This window comes from Alosa sapidissima, chromosome 2 (genome assembly GCF_018492685.1).
Source record: "Alosa sapidissima isolate fAloSap1 chromosome 2, fAloSap1.pri, whole genome shotgun sequence".
NCBI lineage: Eukaryota > Metazoa > Chordata > Actinopteri > Clupeiformes > Clupeidae > Alosa > Alosa sapidissima.
This window is the reverse complement of record NC_055958.1, coordinates 6287404-6307135: the sequence shown is the minus strand read 5'-3', so window position 1 is coordinate 6307135 and position 19732 is coordinate 6287404. Positions and strand designations below refer to the sequence as shown.

Here is a 19732-nt window from a genome sequence, read left to right as displayed (position 1 = left end):
TGACCTAGAGAATCCTGAAAAACACATGGGCTTTGATGGGTAAGCCACTGTCAGAGTAGAGACTTGCATAAATCATGAACATGTTTGGTATTGTCACTGTCTTGTCATTTTGAAGCCGCCGCAGCAATGTTTAAAGCCGGGTTTAGAAACAGCATATGTTGTGTTTCATGTGTGAGGAGAGAAAGAGAGAGTGCGAGCAAGAGGAAAAAAGGCTTTAAATGTCTGTTATCAGGAAACCGGGTCCCTGGTTGCGTTTCCCTGCAAAGTTAAGTATCAAATTGTCTCTGTGGGCTTTTCCTTCCATTGTGCTGTAGTCAGGGAATCAGAGTCCCATTTTATTAGGACTTAATACCCTCCTCGCTCCCCCCAAACACACTGCCTTGTTTTTTACTTCAATGGGTTTCTCTTTGAACAAGATGTTCTCTGGGGATTGCATCAGTCCCAGGAGAACGTATTGAAGTTCCAAATATATATTTCTGAGGGAGTTACTAAAAACAACTTTTTTAGGATGACTTCATGTCGCGAGTATTTGCTGCATTCATAGAACTTTCTAGAGATCACTGTTGGCTGTGCTGTTGGGCTTAAACTGGACTTTAAAACACTGGCATGCAGGCTCAGGGGAAGCTTGGCTGCGGAGGTGACAGGAGTTATTCCTCTTGAGGGAACAAGAAGGGTTTTGGGAGAGGGGTGGGGGGGGGGCACATCAGTGGTGCTCTTTTAACGTTCCCACTCCCCATCTGATCGTCACACTCTGATCTCTGCTTGGGCCAAAACCTGTGTGGGTGTCCCCTTCAACCTTCCCGTACATCAGGGCCAAAGGGTGACCAGAACAGACAGACAGACAGAGAAAAGGCGGGAGTGTGGGAGAGAGAGAGGGAGAGAGAAAGGGTGAGGGACGGATGTAGGGAAAGAGAGAGAGAGAGTGGTGTGGAGAGAGCAGAGCCACCAAACTAGGGGTGTGTCAAATGGCTCTCAGCGCTGTGTGATAAACCTAGTGGATATTTCTATTTTTAACACGCGGTGCTCTGCCCTGTCAACTTGTACGCTGGGGTTGGAGTCGAGTGTTCATCCAAGCCAGTTGTCACAGCAAGAGACTGTTTGGTGGGCATTAAAGCAGAGCCTCTCATTTTCTCTCTCTCTCTAACAAGCTGGAATTTACCTGTTGACCAGAGGACTATTGGAGTGTACAGTCAAGAAGCATGCGCTGAATAGCCATTGTTGGATTTTTGGATGTGGGGACGGGCTGGATAAAGCAAAGTGTGGGTGTTGAAGTGGAGGGGAGAGCCTGCTGCTGGGGTGTTGGACTTGTGGACGTGTTGGACTTGTGGACGTAAACGAGAATGTCTTGGGAAGGTGACCCTTCCACAACAACAATCAGCACTGTGGCTGTGCAAGCTGGGGACTCCCAGCTAGTCATTACAGTACTGAAGGTACAGTACTACTTCTAAATACTCTGTTATCTCGGTTTGTTAAGGTAAACATTGATTTCAGGATGTCTTGTGGACTGTTTTTGTTGCTTGTACACCAACTTTGGGTGTAGCCTTGAAATGGTAGGTCTAGAGGTTTAGTGGTTGTTTACATACGGTTTTGAACTGTTGTACCCTATTGACAAATCAATAGTTCCTGTTCTTGAATCAGCAGATTTCCCAAATCAACCTACACAGTTAAGTAATGATTTGACAGGATTCCTGTAGAGACAACAGTAGGTCTCAGTAATCTCAGTAACACCTTACAATGGCTTTGCTTTGACCCTCAAACCCCTCAGTTAGATACTATTGATTGGTCTGCAATCGGTAGACACTGTCCTTACAGCATCTGTCGTCCCTATCGATTAATCCAAAGAGCAGCCCTGAACAGGGCAGGGGAAATTATCTGTGGTCAATTATGTCTCAAACACACGGTTCGTCGTATTTGACAGTCAGGTCGTCAATAAACCTTTTTGTTTTTCCACCAGGCTTGCAGATGACATGGTCCTGTTGCAAAGCTTTCACTCATCCCATGGTCAGATGTATGGAAGCCTAACTGTAGAGATCCATGTAGGATTGACCATGTAGGACAGCAGCAAAACACACAAAGAGCACTCGGTACTATTGCTGTTCTGAGACATCATCATATGGTCTTTACTATTAATAGCCTTTAACTGTAAACTGTCAAGTGAAAGAGTGAAGCAGTTTTTTTTTTTCTCAAAGGCCTCTGAAGCCATCATGTACAGGATCTACCACAATACCAGGCACGCAGGACTGGACAAAGGCCACTGCATGCCTGCTAAATAATCGGCCTCCCAACGCGTTACCATCAGAATCCACTTGTGTTTAAATGCATTTCCTCACATTTACATTGCGATTAAGACAAGCCAGAGCAGCTGCCAGCGCTCTTAAGGTTTCAGGCGGCCGCCTTTGCCACTCTCTCTTATTTCTCAAATGCGTTCTTTAAGCCTTTTGATGGGCTCATTTGCATTCCGGAGGACCAGATCCGTGGGCGATCATTTGTGGAACAACTTCATTTGGAAGTGTGAGACTGCTCTCCATAGTTTTTCCTTTAGGTGATCTTTGGCAGAATGCCAGAGAGAGGTTGTTTCCCCTCTGCGACTATTTGTGCGGTTTGTTTACGGACCGTGAAATGTGCGCCGCACCACGTGGGCGCGTGCGGCATGTTTGCAGGTATAAGGTTTCGAACCACCCACCTCCGCACATAAACATGTCCTTGGTCTCTCTCCCTCTCTGTCTCTCTCTCTCTGTCTCTCTGTGTGTGTGCGTGCATGTGTGTGTTTGCGTGTCGGTGTATGATGTGTCTTTTAATTTCCCCTCCAGTGTGGCACGCTAGTGGAGCTGCAGCTGACGGAGGCCAAGCCCAACCTGCTCGAGATTGGCGCCAACCAGGAGGAGACCAAGAAACTCCTCACTGAGCACGAGCAGCTCCTCGCCAAGCTCAAGGTTGTACTAACACAGCCCACAACACTGTAAAGCTGTCCTGTGATTGTTAATGTAATTGAAAGTGACATCCCTACCTTCATCTGACAATGATTTATCATCAGCCCCTCATGCTCTTTTCTAATCTCAGCTAACAATTTATTTTTATATATTTTAATGGTGTCTTTGCCTGTGCAAAGTGACCTCCCCTTGTGCCGGGTATGGCTGTTGATTTATTTTATTTCCACACAGTATTTTTTCCATCTCTCATTATAGGCCCCTGTAGTTCAGTGGCTATTTCCGTGCAAGGCGGTCAAATAGATCGCATTGGACTTTCGAATAAGAACAGCTCTCAGCCTTGTACCACATGCCACATTGTACCACTGACTCCATAATCAGTGCAGAGATGTGAAACCGCAGGATCCATAGTCCATAGCTGCACTCACAGCACACATACACATAAACATGTAATTAAATGATAAAACGAGTAGCACTTATGTGCTTGAATTGAGTATTGTAGGCTATTTAATAGCCAGAGTGATGGCTGGATGGCTGGATAGCTAGATATGTTCAGCGGGTCATTTAATCTTAAGTGACTGGTCATCTATTAATATGTGCAATTGCTTAGATGGCTGTTACACGAGTGTCTTCATAAAGTGCAGATCTGGGCTTACTTCTCATGAAAACTCAGTTGTAAGTTTTAGTTAATTTATTAAATAATGATATATAAGGTTAATTTATATAATTTATATTTTATATTATTAAAAAAAACATTGTCGATTTACAGTGAGTGCCTCATATTCATATCTGACTTGCGTCATCCACGGTCTGTGCCCAGTAATGGAAATCAGGCAGGAGCACCAAGCCTGATATTTTACATATGCCAAACACTTTCCCCCTCTCTCAGTACACTTTCCCAAGTACCAAAAGGAAAATGGGCTCTCAATTCAACTTTAACAATAGCCTCCTTGTAAACCATTTTGTTATGGAATATTATGAATTCAAAATAAAGTTCCACGGATTGTTAAACAACACTTCACAACCCATCAGAAAAGAGGCCAGGACCGGGCCGTTCTCAGTGCACGCAGCAATGTAACTAAAGACTTGAGCTGATAGAAGCCTCAGCCTTCTAATTAAAAAGGACCCATGCCACATCGAAAAAACTGCACTAAAAACAGACCAGCACAACTGCATGTGGTTAAACAGTCACTGGATTACACTATCATGGTAACCATTTGTAGTATGCCAGATTTTGCACCAGCATTCAAATAGAACCTTCAAAGCTACTCTCTGAATTTCAGTCTTATCACTATCACAAAAGTGATTCTTTGTGTGTGTGTGTGTGTGTGTGTGTGTGTGTGTGTGGGGGGGGGGGGGGGGGGGGGGGGGTGGTATTTTATACTGACGTAGTTTTAAAAAGTTGCTTGCGTGCCATCATATTTTGTAATAATTGGTAGGGGTATTAGAAAGAAATGTTAGCTTTACAACATATTTAATTATACTGCCTTCAGATATCTCCAGGACTGAATAGTTAATGAAAATGGAACATGGTTCTAACTGAGAATGTCTTTCTGCAGAAACATGAGGAAGGCGTGTGGGCTCTGCTGGCAAAGGCGGACAGAACGGCAGAGGAGAAGGTTGGGGAGGAGGTGGTGTACGGGGCCATGGCAGACACCCTTAGCGACGCCTGGTGGACCCTTGCCTCCCACTTGGAGAGGCGCAGGTCGCTCCTCCAGCTCGCCTCCGAGTTCTTTGACAGGGCCCTGGAGGTAAAAGCTGCAGTGCACCTCCATTCGGTGCCCCCACCCCCATAGTTAATGCTAGGTTACAACCAACACTGCCAAGCTCCCCTCTGAGCTTGTCATTACGTATGTTTTTCTCTTTTTTTTCTTATTAAAACAGTGTTGTCAGTTTTGTTTTATTTTCTTTTTGAAACACAAAGCCTTGTTTTGTGTTTGTACAGCTTTTATGGTAGGAAATGTGATGCTGCTCGATACCGTCAGGAAGTACAAAGGCCTGCGTGTTTGTGCTCGACTCAGCTCTGAGGCTCCAGAGACAGAGAGAGAGAGACAGAAAGAGAGAGACAGAGAGAGAGAGCATCCGCTCCCTCCCCGGTGTTTGTTGTCTGAAGGCATCACAGGGTCTGCCCAATAATTGGATCAGATTCCAACCTGTAGCTTTGATGTCAAAGCAGTGTCACCAACTATTTTGCTGCTCTCTTACGTACAGTAGTGGAATAATGGACACAATTTGTAGCTACTTATATTCAAGGTCATCTTCACTGAGAACTGAAGTGATAGACAGGGACTCTACCCATTCTGTCCCTATGTGTATTATTTTCTGAAAGTGCCTGGATAGTTACTTGTGGACAAAAACATTCATAAGAGCGTGAAAGCCCTGAAATATGAGAGTCCTGTTGCAGACGCAGGATGCAGGTGTTTCATACTGCCTTAACCCTGATGTCAGAAAACACTCGGCCTGACTTCATACTCTTGCCTGACCAGCAGCCATTAGAATACATTCAATATAGACCTCAATGAGTGAAGAGCACCATGAGTTATCAAGCATTGGTGTCCATTTAATGATGTGTGTGAGATATGACTGGACACTCCTCTTTGATAGTGTGTGTATTTGTGTGTGTGTCATGACTAACGTGAGCATGATTTTTGTTCTGTTTTAGTTTGCCATCAAAATCGACGAGGCTGAGGATTTCCAACGCGTCGGCCAGGAGGTCGCGGACGCCGACTCGCTCTCCAGGCTCCTCCAGAGACACAGCGTTATTAAGCGAGGTGAGTGGACGGCCAGAGCAACAGTCTCAGAAGCGGGATTGGCCCAGGTCTGGCGCGAATCAACCCCGCAGCCCATCGCTATGTGGGAGAGCTAACCCAACCCCCTAACCCCCCTCCTCTTTTTCTTACCCTTGAACCTTTCACACACATGCTGTGGGTCTCTCGGACAAGACCCCATGAGAGCAGTGACATCATGTCCCGTATGTGTTTGCTGACCGGGACCTGAACCTGGTGTTCTCTTGCAGCCTCTCATGTTTTCTCTCGAGCATCTGTCTCTCTCGCTTAGATGAGTTTTGAGCGAAATAACAATTTGCTCTCGCCCAGGCGGCTCTCCACCATGCCTCAAAGGCTCAGATTTGAATATCTTTCAGATGTAATCAAGTCTGTAAGCACACTACTGACACCCTTGGGCTGCAACAGAAATGAAGATGGCTAAAGTAAATGCCTTGTCTTGCATGCAAATGTGATGGGCCATATTTGTTTGTTGTTCAGCAAAGTCAGTTTGTTCGGGACTTTTGGAATTTGGCTTTGCTTCCCATTAATCATTCACAAATTCCACTGATTGCACACAAGTATTTTGGTTCTTAAACAAATATTTTACTTACTCATAGAAGAGAGGGCTAAGTTATTTTTTTCCTTCTTCAAAGTAAAACTTTGGTGTCTGTATTTATGCAGCAAGTGCAAGTTCTTAGAGGTATGACCATATTTGTATATTGTGTGTAAGAGCATAAATATGTGTTGGAGATAAGAATGGAAAATATCTGTCCAACTTTGATGCATAAAAGGAATGATTCAAACAATGACCTCAACACTTAAATATCCTGTAAATATTCTTCCTTTTGCATCAGGTCTTTTGGAAAAGTCAATGCTTGTCTTGAACAAGAGTCGTGAGTTGCTGGACTACCTGAGTGACTTCCAAGTGGACGAGGCCCTACGCTTCTCCAACGCACTGTACGGAGCCCGGTCCAGCTGCAGTAAGGTGGAGTATCTGATGGAGCTGCTGCAGGATCGCCGCAGGCAGGTGGACCTACACATGAGACGTCAGCGGCACAGGCTGGAAGTCATCCAGAATATCTGCCAGTGGGAGCAGCAAGAACAGGAAGTGAGTCTGTGTGTGTGTGTGTGTGTGTGTGTGTGTGTGTGTGTGTGTGCGCATGTTTGGTGGTGAACAGATAAAAAATTTCAAAAATAATGGCGGCAATGGCGGGCCTGAGCACCTGCGGTCCGCAACCCGTGACATTTTGGAAAGATGTTTGTCTCGGGGAGTTCCATACACCTGCCAAAAATGTGGTGTGTGTAGCTTAAACTATATGCCAACCATGAGACTCCATGTGTGTGTGTGTGCTTGAGTGTGTGTGTGTGTGTCTCTCTGTGTGTGTGTCTCTCTGTGTGTGTCTCTCTCTCTCACTCTGTGTGTTGGTGTGTGTGTGTGTGTGTGTATATGTGTCTGTCTCTCTCTTTCTATGTGTGTGTGTGTGTGTGTGTGTCTATATCTCTCTCTGTTTGTGTGTGTGTGTGTGTCTGTGTGTGTGTGTCTCCCTTGTTCTCTCTCTCTCTCTCTCTGTGAGCATGTGTGTGTGTTTCTCTCTCTATCTGTGTGTGTGTGTGTGTGTGTGTGTGTGTGTGCGCGTGTCTGTCTGTCTGTCTATGTGTATGTGTGTCTTTGTGTGTGTGTGTGTGTGTGTGTGTCTCTCTCTCTCTTTGTGTGTGTGTGTGTGTCTCTCTTTGTGTGTGTGGCTCTCACAGTGTGTGTGTGTACAAAACGTGAATATCATCACAATAATGATATCCAATATTTTGTAAAGGTTAAGATCAATCACTTAAGGCATTGCCCATTTCTGGCACATATCCTGCTTGGCCAGGTGGTGACGCTATGCCAGAGAGGCCAATTGGGTTTCTGGATATTCTCATAATCATAATATCTATTAACCTGAGAAGTTTCAGACTGTTCATTCAATGCACTTTGACTTTATGACACATTTCCTGTTTATATGGTGAGATATTAAAATCATAACTTATTACAACATATCAAAAATCCCTTCACAATTTAACATCAGCATCATCTTGCCATCGTATTTGCCAAATTTCACATGAATCTGACAAACCGTCTAGGAGGAGTATGTTAAAATTGATCAGTGTAATTGCCATTCTTTCTGTTGTCAGGTGGTGGCGCAATGCCAAATATGCATTATGGGCATGTACATATCATTATTACCATTGTATTCAATGACCTGTGAAATTTAAAACATTTCAAGCGATGCATGGTGAATTATGACACATTTATTATTTATGTGGAAGGGTTATGACATTCATAATTTTGCCATTTCGTCAAATGGCAACATATCAAAAAAAGCTTCACAATTTAGAATCAACAGCCTCTTGGCATCATATATACCAACTTTGACATGTATCGGATCAATCGTCTAGGAGAAGTGTGTAAAAATTGATCATGTCCAAAACGCAAAAATAAATCTTAATTACCTCACTTCCTGTGGGTGTGGCTAATGGCATGTTAATGCAAAAGTTGTTCGTTTTTGGGAGTTACATACACCCACCACATTTGGTGTTTGTATCTAAAACTATATGCCAACCACAAGTCACAGTGACATAAGGGGGCGCTATGGAGTTCCTGGGCCAAGCCCAGTGCCAAGCCTTTTTCCCTGTGTATTCACGGTACCTCTTGATGTGTGTGCCAAATTTCATACGTTTTCACCCACGGGAAGCACCTCTTTTGGCATCACAATTCATCACATTTTAGTCCGCACAAAATCCCTAATACCTCACTTCCTGTTCGGCGTGGGTAATGCATTGTACATACAAAAGTTGTTCATCTTGGGGAGATACACACACCTACCAAATTTTGTGTGTCTCGCTGAAAGTATATGCCAACCACGGCATCAGTCACCTAAGGGGGCGCTAGCGAGTCCCTGAGCCACGCCCAGGACCAAGCTCTTGTACCTAACTGCTTTGCGTGACACCTGATGTGTGTGGCAAATTTCAAGACTTTTCACCCATCTTAACTCATTGAATGCCAAGCTGTTTTCGGAAGCTTTGTCCTAGAGTGCCAGCAATCTAGACCATTGTTGATTTTTGGACAGCCACAGCATATTCTGTGTTATAGCTATGAACACATACAATGGCTCGTTTAAAAGGTGAAACTTTAAGCTCTCAGTAGGTGCAAACCGTGTATTTCTACACGCCTCTGTTCCTGAGAAATCCCAAGCTAAACAGTGACTAGTTTTCATCAAAATCCCTGTTTTTTTTCTAGAAATGGAGATATTGCGTCTTTTATTAAATATATGCTGTTTGAGCCTGCTACTCTTCTGACACTTACATTTCTGGGTCAAAGGACTTGTGTAAGACAAATATAGTTTTTCTGTTCACAAAATCATCGTGGGGGGGGGGCTACAAAACAATAATACCACATTTCTACTGCTGTAGAATGAACACACCTGAGATGAAATTCAATCCATAAGATGTATTACAAGATGTATTACAGTATACCATACAAAATCATACCACATAAGAGGGCAGTATATTTACATATAAACACATATATATATACATATTAGAGGGCAGTATATTTACATATAATCACATATATACATATATATACATATTAGAGGGCAGTATATTTACATATAAACACATACATATTTTAATACTGTACATATAAATATAAATAAACAAATTACAATAAATATATACAGTAAATATGAAGGCCTTCAAGACATCCTGGAATCCATCCCAAATAATTGTGAATCTACGTGTGAGTAGCAAAGTCTCTCTGTGTGTGGTACAGAGTGTAACACTCTTTGAGGTGTAATGGGACAACGCATGATGTACAGTAGTAGGTCGTTTCACTTCTGTACCCACGCTTCTTACACACCCTGCACACGCGAGCAGGATGTTTGTATTCTTACCTGCTGCTGATGATCGAGTCGGGCTCCATAATTCCTCCTCCTCTTGGTCGGTAACGTCTGTGTCACTATCACCGACATATTCGGCACTCTGGCAAGGGCGTGCCCTCTTGCAAGCGCGACTCGGCCTACCACCCACTCCGCTAGGCCCGGCTCGTAGTGGAGATGGAACTCCCTCCTCAGCACGGTGTTCAGTCACTCCTTGTAATGTTTTTGACCTGTCGTGGTCAGAGTCATCTTGTCTTAGTAGAAAGGTGGACTCATCCAGCGTTGTCTGGCGAAAACGCACCTGCTGCAATATCTTTTTCTTCGACTTTTTCATTTCTCCCTTCATCAGCACCTGAGAAGTGTTGCCTGCAAAGTTTCTGGGAAGAGATCTCACGAGACCTGCCACCTAGTGATAAACCCACGAAAATAAATGACCTGTTTTTGACCTGGCGTGCATGTTACTGATAGGCTAATCAGTGACTGATTCGAAACAAAGTGGCAACCATCAAAAGCGGAGTTAAGATCAAACGTCCAGATAAAATGTCCAGATCTTGCGTTTTCATGAGTTTTCGATCGTCATTATTTCTTTTCCATTCATCACAGAGTTACCAAAATCACATATAAGGTGTGTTAGAGTGTCTAGTTTCGTAATTAAAAAAAAAGAGCTAAAAACGTAATATTACGTTTTTGGCACTCAACGCATTTGGCACTCAATGAGTTAACCACCTCAAAAAAGGAAAACGCTCTGAGACAAAGTTAAAATCGGAATACTCGTAATAATAATAATAATCCTTACAAAAACAATAGAGCCTTGCGCCCTTCGGTGCTCGGGCCCTAATAATCCTTAGAAAAACAATAGGGCCTTGCGCCCTTCGGTGCTCGGGCCCTAATAACCAGGACTGGAATGTATAGTCCCCCAGCATTGTTTCCCTTTGTTATGAATCATGGATGTTGTTATTAAATTTCAACAAATGCTCAGTGGGAATTCCCCTTGGTTTGGTGGAAGCAAATTCAAGTACCGCTGTATTAATAATTGACAGTCTAATTGAGTTTGCGATTTTCATTTGGCATTTCAGAGTTTAAACTCTGCTTGAAACGTTCCCCCTGTTTTTCAGTAATTTACAACGCAGTGACTTGAATCACATTTCTGTTATTTCGGAGCTTGTAAAGCAATTCATTATGGAGTGGCACCAGCTGGTCGTGTTTCATCCGCCCGTGTGTGATGGCTTATTCTTGGTTGACATGTATGAGGGCCGAACGTAATGAAAGTAGTGAGGGCTTCCTGGCTCTATGCCAGGAAGGTGGCTCAGATGTGATACTCAATCTCAAACTTTGGCAAAGTGTCAAGGGATGAATATCACAGAGGAGCGACCTCCTTGTGTTCAGGCTCTGTGCGGGTCGAGCCAAGCTTGCTTTTATTCAATTTATGTTCTCCACAAAAGACAACACAAATGTTTTTCAAGTAGTAGTGAAGGCACTTTTAAAGGCTGTACTCTGTTTTTTTATTCTTTTTTTCCCCTGTCCTAGGTTACACACTGGTTCAAGGAAAATGCAGATTTGTATTTGGAAAATGATCAGCTTGGCTCCTCCCTGTCAGACAGTGAGGACCTGCTGCAGGAATACAAGGAGTTTAAGCAGAAAGCCCAGGTGAGATTAAGTGATTTGTGTCTACTTTCTTTGCATTTTAATAATGCAGGGAGAGGGATGACATATATCCGGAGGAAGCACGGATCGCATGGGAAAATAAGTGTGTCTCACAGCTTTAAATCCCACTGAACAGATTTGTAAACTAAACAGATACAAAGTGCCTGCTGGCTTAAGACTCTTGGGATAGGCCAGTGTTTAGCTTTTCACTAATGCACCATATTTTAGTGGAACATAGAATGTGCGCACCCATTAGCTGCAGGTCACATGTAGGGCTCATGTTTTTACAATGACTGAAAACGAAAGACCAGAAACATTGCTTAGGATGTTGAGTCACTGCATAAATAATCAATCAATCAATCAACTTTTATGTCCAGACTCATGGTCCAATAAATACACATACCAATACCAACTACAGTACATACAAAGACAACAACAGGACAATAAAAAAGGCAATGATACCAGTGTTTCCACATGGGTGACTGGTATCGCACAGTACTAAGACCAGGATTTGACAACAGCATAATGACAAGGTTACGAATCATTCAATCTGCAAATGAATTTGTACATTAGGTTTCTCAACAGTGCATGGAATGTGTTGACTCCTACCCTACAAAATAATTCACTTGCACTGCTCCACCTGGGTTTTAAGCAGTATACGCAACCCATCATTATAGGCAATCTGGAGCTTCTGGATGCTTGACTTTTTAAACTTGGTCCATACGTGGGCAGTGTATAAAGGAGTACAGTATGCTTTGAACAGGCTTATCTTAACTTTATCTGAGCACCAGTGGAATTTCCTAACCAGCATGTTAGCTTGTGCATATAACATGCAGCGCTGCCTATAGATGTCATCATCATCACACATTTGGTCTGTGATGATGTGTCCTAGATATTTGGTTTTATGCCCTACAGTTAAAGCTTGCCCTGCCAGGTGAAAAGATGGAAAGATTAAGTCCTTATCTCCTTTTGTTTTGCAGATCAGAACAACACTCTTTTTACTATTGTATTTAACATCAAATTTGACACCATACTCAGTACATATGTTCAGCATCTCTTGAAACCCAGCACTGCTAGGAGAAAAGATCACTAAATCATCTGCATACATAAGGTGGTTTATCAGGGTGTTGCCAACCATGCATCCTGTGTTACTGGCTCTTAGTTGGTCAGATAGATCATTCATATAAATATTAAAAAGGGCGGGTGAGAGTAACCCCCCTGACGAACCCCATTACCCACGCCAAATGGTGTAGAGACTGCATTCCCCATTTGACCTGCATGCTCTGGTTAGCATAACAATATGCCAGGATCCTAATTATGCTATTGGGCACACCTCTTTGACTGAGCTTAGTGAACAACTTAAAATGATTGACTCGATCAAAAGCCTTTGATGCATCAATAAAACAAATTAAAACTGAAGAATTCTGTCTTCTATACTTTTCTACCACTTCATTCAGGGCATAAATACATAGGTCAGTGCCATGTTTAGCCTTGAAGCCAAACTGGTTGTCTGTGGTATCAATATAAGAGCTTAGTCTATCTAGTAAAATTCTTTCCAGGACTTTGGATAACACACTGGCTAAAGCAATTGGTCTATAGTTATCCAAGCTCCCCACCTTGCCTGCTTTGTCCTTGATGACAGGCACCAAGGTAACAGACAACATGGAGTGCGGCAATAGACCATGAGTCATAAAGCCTGTGAAGCATATTGCAAGAAGAGCTGCAGCCCTCGGACTTTCAAACTTGAGGTGCTCTGCAGTGATTTGATCTAAGCCACTTGCTTTGTTATCAGCTAGCTGTGTAATTGCTTGTTGCACCTCTCTACATGTGATTCCCACTGTGTCACTGTTGGCAACATTGGCCACTTTGTAGAGATCACTTTTTACACAATTGAATAGCTCAGAGTAGTGTTGCTTCCACAGCTCAGCTATCTTGTCGGTTCCAGAAACTCCTTCAACTGTACATGGTAACGATGTACTGACCCTGTTCAGTGCTCTCACCTCCTTCCAGAAGCCAGTAACATCGTTTCCAAGAAGCTTCTCAGCCATAGAGTCTGCTCTCATTACTTGCTCATTTTTGCTGATATAACCAACTGCATATTTAATAAAATAATAAATAAATAATTCTAACAGACAACAGAGAGGGTCAGGGTCAGCTATACTTGTTGTAAATAGCTGTTTGTTAACTGTTGTCATGCAATGTCATGCCTCATCAGATGAATCTATCCCTTGCAACATAATAATTGTCCATTCTCTCTCAGTCAGGCGTATCTTGATTCAGGAAATAAAACATAAAAAAGCTCACTGGCTTCATCATTAATGCATAAACCCCTATGAAATTAATCTTTCCTCATGTGACATCAGTGCGGCTTGTTTTTCTTTCTCTGGTACATCCATTTATCAATCTGCCTCGTTTTACTGTAATAAAGTCAGGGTAGGTAAGCTACATGGGGCTAAAAGATTACCAGTAATTCATGAGCCCCCCCCCCCCCACCCCTCTCCTTTGCACATGTGGCGTCAACCTGGACTGCATCAGGACTGGGGCCTGCTGGTGGAAAAGCTCCTCGCTCGAACGTCCGAGATGCGGGCAGCCCAGGAGGAGGAGAAGGCAGAGATGGAGGTGGAGGGTGAAGGAGACGAGTGCCCGGAGATGGAGCGCGTGGTGGAGAAGAGTCGGACGCTGCGGGCACTGCACGATCGCTTCTGGAGCCTGATGATGGGCCGCCTGGCGCGTCTCCAGGAGGGACGGGCGTTCTTCAGCAGCACTAATGAGGTAGCCGTCACGCCTCCGCCCGCAAGTTAGCTCACCCGTTGACATGTGGCGATGGCCAAAGAGCCCTGGTGATGATTGGGCTTCTGAAAAATCTCACCTCTCAGGCTCAGAGGGCCCCCTCTCCAGGCTTAGCTTAGTGCTGGGAAGCTGCCCTGTTCATTTGGGCAACACTGCCCTCAAGTGCTAGCAGAGGTCACTGCAAGTTTTCCTCACTCTCAATGGATAGTACATTTGCCTTTACAGATCTCTCTCATAGAGTGATAGCCAAGTAGAATTATTGCTTGCATAATCACTCATTTACTCGGTAGCCACTAGTTATTTCACTACCTGTAGCACTCAGTATCAAATGCAAGATAAGCTTCAACAGTGTATTGTGCCTTCACCAAGTGAAAAGGTAAAATGCTATGTTCATGCCTTTATTCTTATGAAGGCATTCGAGGCACTGGGGACCATTGAGAGCTGCATGAAGAGCTTGAAGAATCAGTCTCTGACGTTATCAGAAATGGCCAAGAGGCATGAGGAGCTGCATCGCGGCATCAAAGAGGCCACAGCAGACCCCCTTCAGAGGGGCCAACTCATCCTGCAGAAGGCTACGCCAAACAGGTAAGCATTCTCTCATTCATCCACCGTGAGAAGAGGTGACACCATTCTGGGGGAGGTTGCGTAAAAAAATGGCCAAATGCTTGCACATAGTTGTGGTCATCTCACAACAGCACCATTACATATTGCCTCACTATTCTGTTTTTGGATATGACTGAATTTAACCTCACACTCTCAGTTTTGGAGCTGCATGAACAAATAATAATACAAAAAAACTCATTGCCCTTGACAGCCCACAGGTGTCAGAAGTGCAAAGGATGCTGGGATACATCAAAGAGAGGATGGAGGCTCTGAACCAAGACTGTAGTGCCCACAGAGAACTGGGAACAAAAAGACAGCAGTTGGTGTCCTCATTTGAAGACCAGATGGATAAGGTACTTAAAGAGGGTCTGAAATTGTATGCAAATTAACAGCCATTATTATTATTTTCATAACATGTAATTATAACAGTGGTTAAGATGGTACTGATATTAGAACTAACACAATCTGTGAGTAAGGCATTTTAATGTTTTTAAAGCAGATAATTATTGCTTTTAGGAATTCAGAAGTGCCTATTGTGAACATAATTGACCTGAAATATTTAGATTATTGAAATGGACCAATGTGTTTTCCAAATGGAGATGAGAAGCACTGTCCATGGTGGTTACCCAAGAGTTGGACATATTCTCATTGAACATTTTTTCTCACATTTTGAGAAGCCAAAAGGAGATTGACCTCTGGCATGGTGACACCAACTAAGCATTCAAAAATACCCCTAAAAGTATAGTGGCTAAATAATGAAGTAAAATATTCAAAGTCCCTATTTGTTTTTCACAGGTAGTGAAACTTCCAAACCTTGAAGGTTTCCCAAACTGTCTTTATCAGTAGTCTTTGAAGACTCAGCCATGAATGTATTCTGAGGGAATATGGATGAATATAAATTAGCTACATGTCTCCGAAGACATTTGAAGTGCATCATGGTCTGTATTCAGTTGCCTTCAGGGAACCATGATTGTGGCAGAAATTATCATTTTTCATTTCCTTTGCAGTATAACTTCAGTCCTGCTCAGTGAAACTATAAAGGCGCCTTTCTCCTCTTTCAGATCTCAGCATGGATTAAGAATGCCAACACTACCCTCTCTAGCAATACCCATCCTGGGGATTCACTCTCCAAGGCCGAAGATATTCTCAACAAGCATGTTGAGCTGTGCTCTCAGACAGCGGTAATAATAACTAACTCTCACCGACTCACTGAGTCTGCTCCAGTTAGTTCTTTGTACTGCAGAGTTTGTGGACTTTTTTGTGGACTTCATGGACCCCATAATATTTTGGTACATTTTGCATTGGTTCTTGTAGCTGGCAATTAATGTAAAACACTAGGAAAGCAACACAATGGGATAATTTATATTTATGCCCCTTGGTGTCAATATTCAATGGCATTAAATGCTAAGACGGTACCCAGCTTTTTTCAAAAACCTACAAGGGTCATGATCCTACCTGATTAACAACATGAGGGTCTGTTCCAGACATGCACTGGCAATGCCAGAGACCTCATTGTCTGTATTATATAAGTCAGTGTTGCATCAGAATGAGTTTGAAGCCATTATTTTAACGTAAAATAACTGCATTGTGTTGCTTTAAGTGTGCAGCCCAGTTTGAATGAGCCAAAAAGTTGACCACACTGATTATGCTCTTGCAGTCAAGCAACAGTATTGTTGAGGCAAATGTCCTGGTTCATTCTATACCACACTATGTTGTTGTTCTGCATCAGAATATTATGGGCGAATCAGAAGCCATTGGCAAGCTCACCAAGGAACTGAGAGCCCTGGAGTGTCAGGAGGGGGTGGAGTTCTCCAACAAAGCGTCACTCTTGACGGAAGAGTTGAAGACCATCACAAGGAACATACTGGCTCGCGTGGAGACCCTTAGACCTTACGTGGGGTTCCTGCACTTGGCAGAGGAGGTGGTTGTTTTCTCTTTCATCGTGGCGCATGGGGCTAACTTATGTGCCTGAGTATTAAGCCAACTCTGAGCACCTGTCTCAGGTCTTAATTGAATTTAATGAATAAAAAAGCTGGATTCATCATAGGGGAAAGTGTTTCAAAAACAGAAAGTATTAAACGTAGGCACTTGATATTAGGGCAATTCCACGCAAAACTGTCACATCCATAACGCCAACTAAATACTATGGCATTGTGTTGGCGTTATGGATGTGACAGTTTTGAGCGGAATTGCCCATTAATAAACAGAAGCAGGTGGAAAATGAACATGCATAAAAAGGTTCTGCAGTAACAACCATGTTGTGTCTTAAGGTGATTTTCTGCTAAGTGCATCTCAATGTTCCGATCTGAATACTGGTGTTATGCTGTTGCACAGGTTGAGCAGCAGATAAAGAATTTGGTGGAGTCCTTCAAGACTAAGCCCATTGAGGAGGAGGAGAATGAAGAGGCTGGTGTGACACTGAAGGACATGGCTGATGCTAAATGGCAGTCACTGCTGGAGAGATTTCTCACCATGCAGGATCTTGGAAACAATTTCATCAATTCCTCGAACATGGTGAGAACATGGTGTCTGCAGGATGATCAAATTTATCTTCTTTTGTTTTGTTGTCCGGTGAAATGTGTGTAGTGATTTCAAATATTGATGTATTTCAGATCAGATAGATCACATAGATTTTTACTTCATATATCATGTTATTCTAATAAGGTCAGGTATAGACTGTGAACATCTGAATTACTGTATTTATTGTTTAAACAAAAGCAAATCAAATACTTCTTTATATTGTTTCGGCAGTACACCAGCCGTGCACTTTGCATGGATGTCTTAAGGTGTCGTATGCAGTATATGTCGTCTGTGTGTCGCAGGTGAGTGAGAAGCTGGATCTGAATGTGAAGGCTGCGGTGTGTGTGGTGGAGAGGACCATGGAGACCCTGAGTAAGAGGAAGGCTGACCTGTCCGAGGTGTGGACCTCCTGGCAGATCCACGTCAGCCAGATGAAGTCTGTGAAGAAGCAGTGGAAGAAGTTTAAAGAGCAGATCAAAAAGGTAACAGCACATTGTCCAGCTGAGCTGCATGGAAGGTAACAGAGGTTAGACAGCACCCTTCCCTGCAGTCTAGCTATGAGCCAACAAGATGGTATCTGATCCAGCTCATGCACAGCTGCAGGGATGAGGTTTTAAATGCAACATTTGAATAGATGTAAAAATTCTTGTGTCACTGTAAAATGGCAAACTACTTGTGTGTGCACGTGTGTGCGTGTGTGTATGTGTGTGTTTGACTGTGAGCTAATTACATTTTCAAACTAAGTTATTCAAAGTCTGTCTGTCCAGGATAAAAGGAACAAATATCCATGATGAGCCAGTATTAGTTCTTTCTCCAAAATGCCTTGTCTGTGTGGATTTACTCTTAAATTCGCTTAAATGTTTGTCTCACCCTGTTTGTAGGGCAACGATGTTCTTGGGATTTGAAATGGCATTATGTGCACAAAGAAATCCATCATTGTAATTGTCAGTGTTTTCTGTTCCAAGGTAGTTCATGACCTTCGAGCCCTGGAGGAGGTCCTCGCTCCAGCATCCCAGGTCGATTTGGGGAGTGATCTGTCTTCCGTGGCCAAGCTGCAGGAAAACTTCCACTCAGCAAAACCACAGTTTCTGGTGGGTTTGTTACATCAGTCATCTGGCCACTGCCTTTTCAAAATGACCCCTCCTGTCCATTCATCTTCCGTCTCATTGTATGTGATAATGGCTCCTTAAGTAAGAACAGCCTGCCTGCCTGTCTGACTGCCTGCCTTCACACAGGGGGGAATGAAGTGGAGCACCATCTGGCTTCTCAGAAACCAGAGAGGTTCTGTGAGAATGGATTTGAGTTCCAAGTAATTTGTTGTTGTTGTTGTTGTTGTTTGCTCGGTGGCTCATCGCAGCAACTGAATGCGGAGGTGGAGTACTTGGTGAAGACGTCTGAACTGCTGGCTCTGAAAGGGATTCCCACAAAGGAGAAGAGTGAGAGAGTCACCGAACTGCTTCAGCTGCACCAGCGGGTGAAAGACAAAATCAAGGAGTACGAAAGTGTCCTCAGCATGGCAGTTAAATTCCATCAGCTCTACAAGGAGGTGAGCTACTTTCCATGCATTTTCTTTCATCTATGGATATCAATGCCAGGAAAAGTTTTTTTTTTGTGGTGAGATTGTACAAAACTTTGTGATTCAACAAACAACTAAAAAAACAAACAAAATGTGGAAGATCATAAAGGTGCGGACAAAGTAGCCGCTGGCACGGGCTGCCGGTCTGACAGATGGTGCGGTGGCGACTGTCGCCAAACGTTGTGTGGGGGAGAATGCACACTGATTGTTTCGAGCACACTCGATTATGCCCAAGCTAATCAAACACTAATTCGGTAATTGCCTCCTCGCAGCTGGATAGCCTGCTGATGGTGGAGCCGGTGACGGTTTTCAGCGACACCAGCCAGGCCAGGATCCAGCTGTCACAGCACCAGGAGCGCCAGAGCCACTTCAGGCACTTGTACAAACTTGCCATCTCCCTGGGGGCCGATATTACCACCACGGTGCAGCAGTCGGTAAGAGCCCAGTATGAAACATGGCAGAGAGACTAGAACATCAGAGTAACCATACAGTGGTACCGTACAGAACGACTCAGTGGTTCCATACAGAGTGGCTCAGTGGGTGATGGGGCATGGCAGTCTCTGCACTAATATATGTCCCATATGAGTAGGAATTGTGTATGTTCCCTAATGTTCTGTTGGAAACAGTAATGAGAGGAAAGTAAGCAAACATAAAGCTAATTTCCATTTACTCTTGAATAAAACATTTCAATGCTAGTGTAACAGAACTGAATCACACAGCTGTGTTATGGTGCAGTGCTATGTGTGCCCCTCTGTTGTATTCATTACTATTGGGTCCTCCTGCTCTCGCCTTCCCAGCATGCTCTGGGGTTCTCAGTTGTGCGCCTGCAGGAGAAGCTGGATCGTTTGGAGCGGAGCAGCGCGAGCTGGAACGCTGAGGCCGATAAGTGTGAGGAGAGCCTGATGAGCAACGTGCATTACTGCGTGTTCAAGGAGGAGATCAGTGAGGTGAGTCTGACTCCTGACTATAGCCGTGCTGTCCGATAACCCACTT

General features: G+C 43.6%; 1 protein-coding gene across 1 annotated transcript in view; it reads left to right on the top strand.

Annotated features, from left to right (window-relative positions):
* Positions 1 to 867: 867 nt before the first annotated feature.
* ccdc141 (coiled-coil domain containing 141) overlaps positions 868 to 19732 on the top strand; it is a 28954-nt gene continuing 10089 nt past the window's right edge. Inside the window, exons 1-17 of the mRNA XM_042084095.1 lie at positions 868 to 1430; positions 2811 to 2933; positions 4487 to 4678; positions 5590 to 5698; positions 6547 to 6800; positions 11134 to 11253; positions 13786 to 14022; positions 14453 to 14625; positions 14855 to 14996; positions 15705 to 15824; positions 16373 to 16564; positions 16978 to 17157; positions 17466 to 17645; positions 18129 to 18254; positions 18521 to 18709; positions 19012 to 19173; positions 19537 to 19686. Of these exons, the coding sequence (XP_041940029.1) occupies positions 1341 to 1430; positions 2811 to 2933; positions 4487 to 4678; positions 5590 to 5698; positions 6547 to 6800; positions 11134 to 11253; positions 13786 to 14022; positions 14453 to 14625; positions 14855 to 14996; positions 15705 to 15824; positions 16373 to 16564; positions 16978 to 17157; positions 17466 to 17645; positions 18129 to 18254; positions 18521 to 18709; positions 19012 to 19173; positions 19537 to 19686 (2739 nt within the window). The 5' untranslated portion in view covers positions 868 to 1340. The remainder of the gene's footprint in view (positions 1431 to 2810; positions 2934 to 4486; positions 4679 to 5589; positions 5699 to 6546; positions 6801 to 11133; positions 11254 to 13785; positions 14023 to 14452; positions 14626 to 14854; positions 14997 to 15704; positions 15825 to 16372; positions 16565 to 16977; positions 17158 to 17465; positions 17646 to 18128; positions 18255 to 18520; positions 18710 to 19011; positions 19174 to 19536; positions 19687 to 19732) is intronic.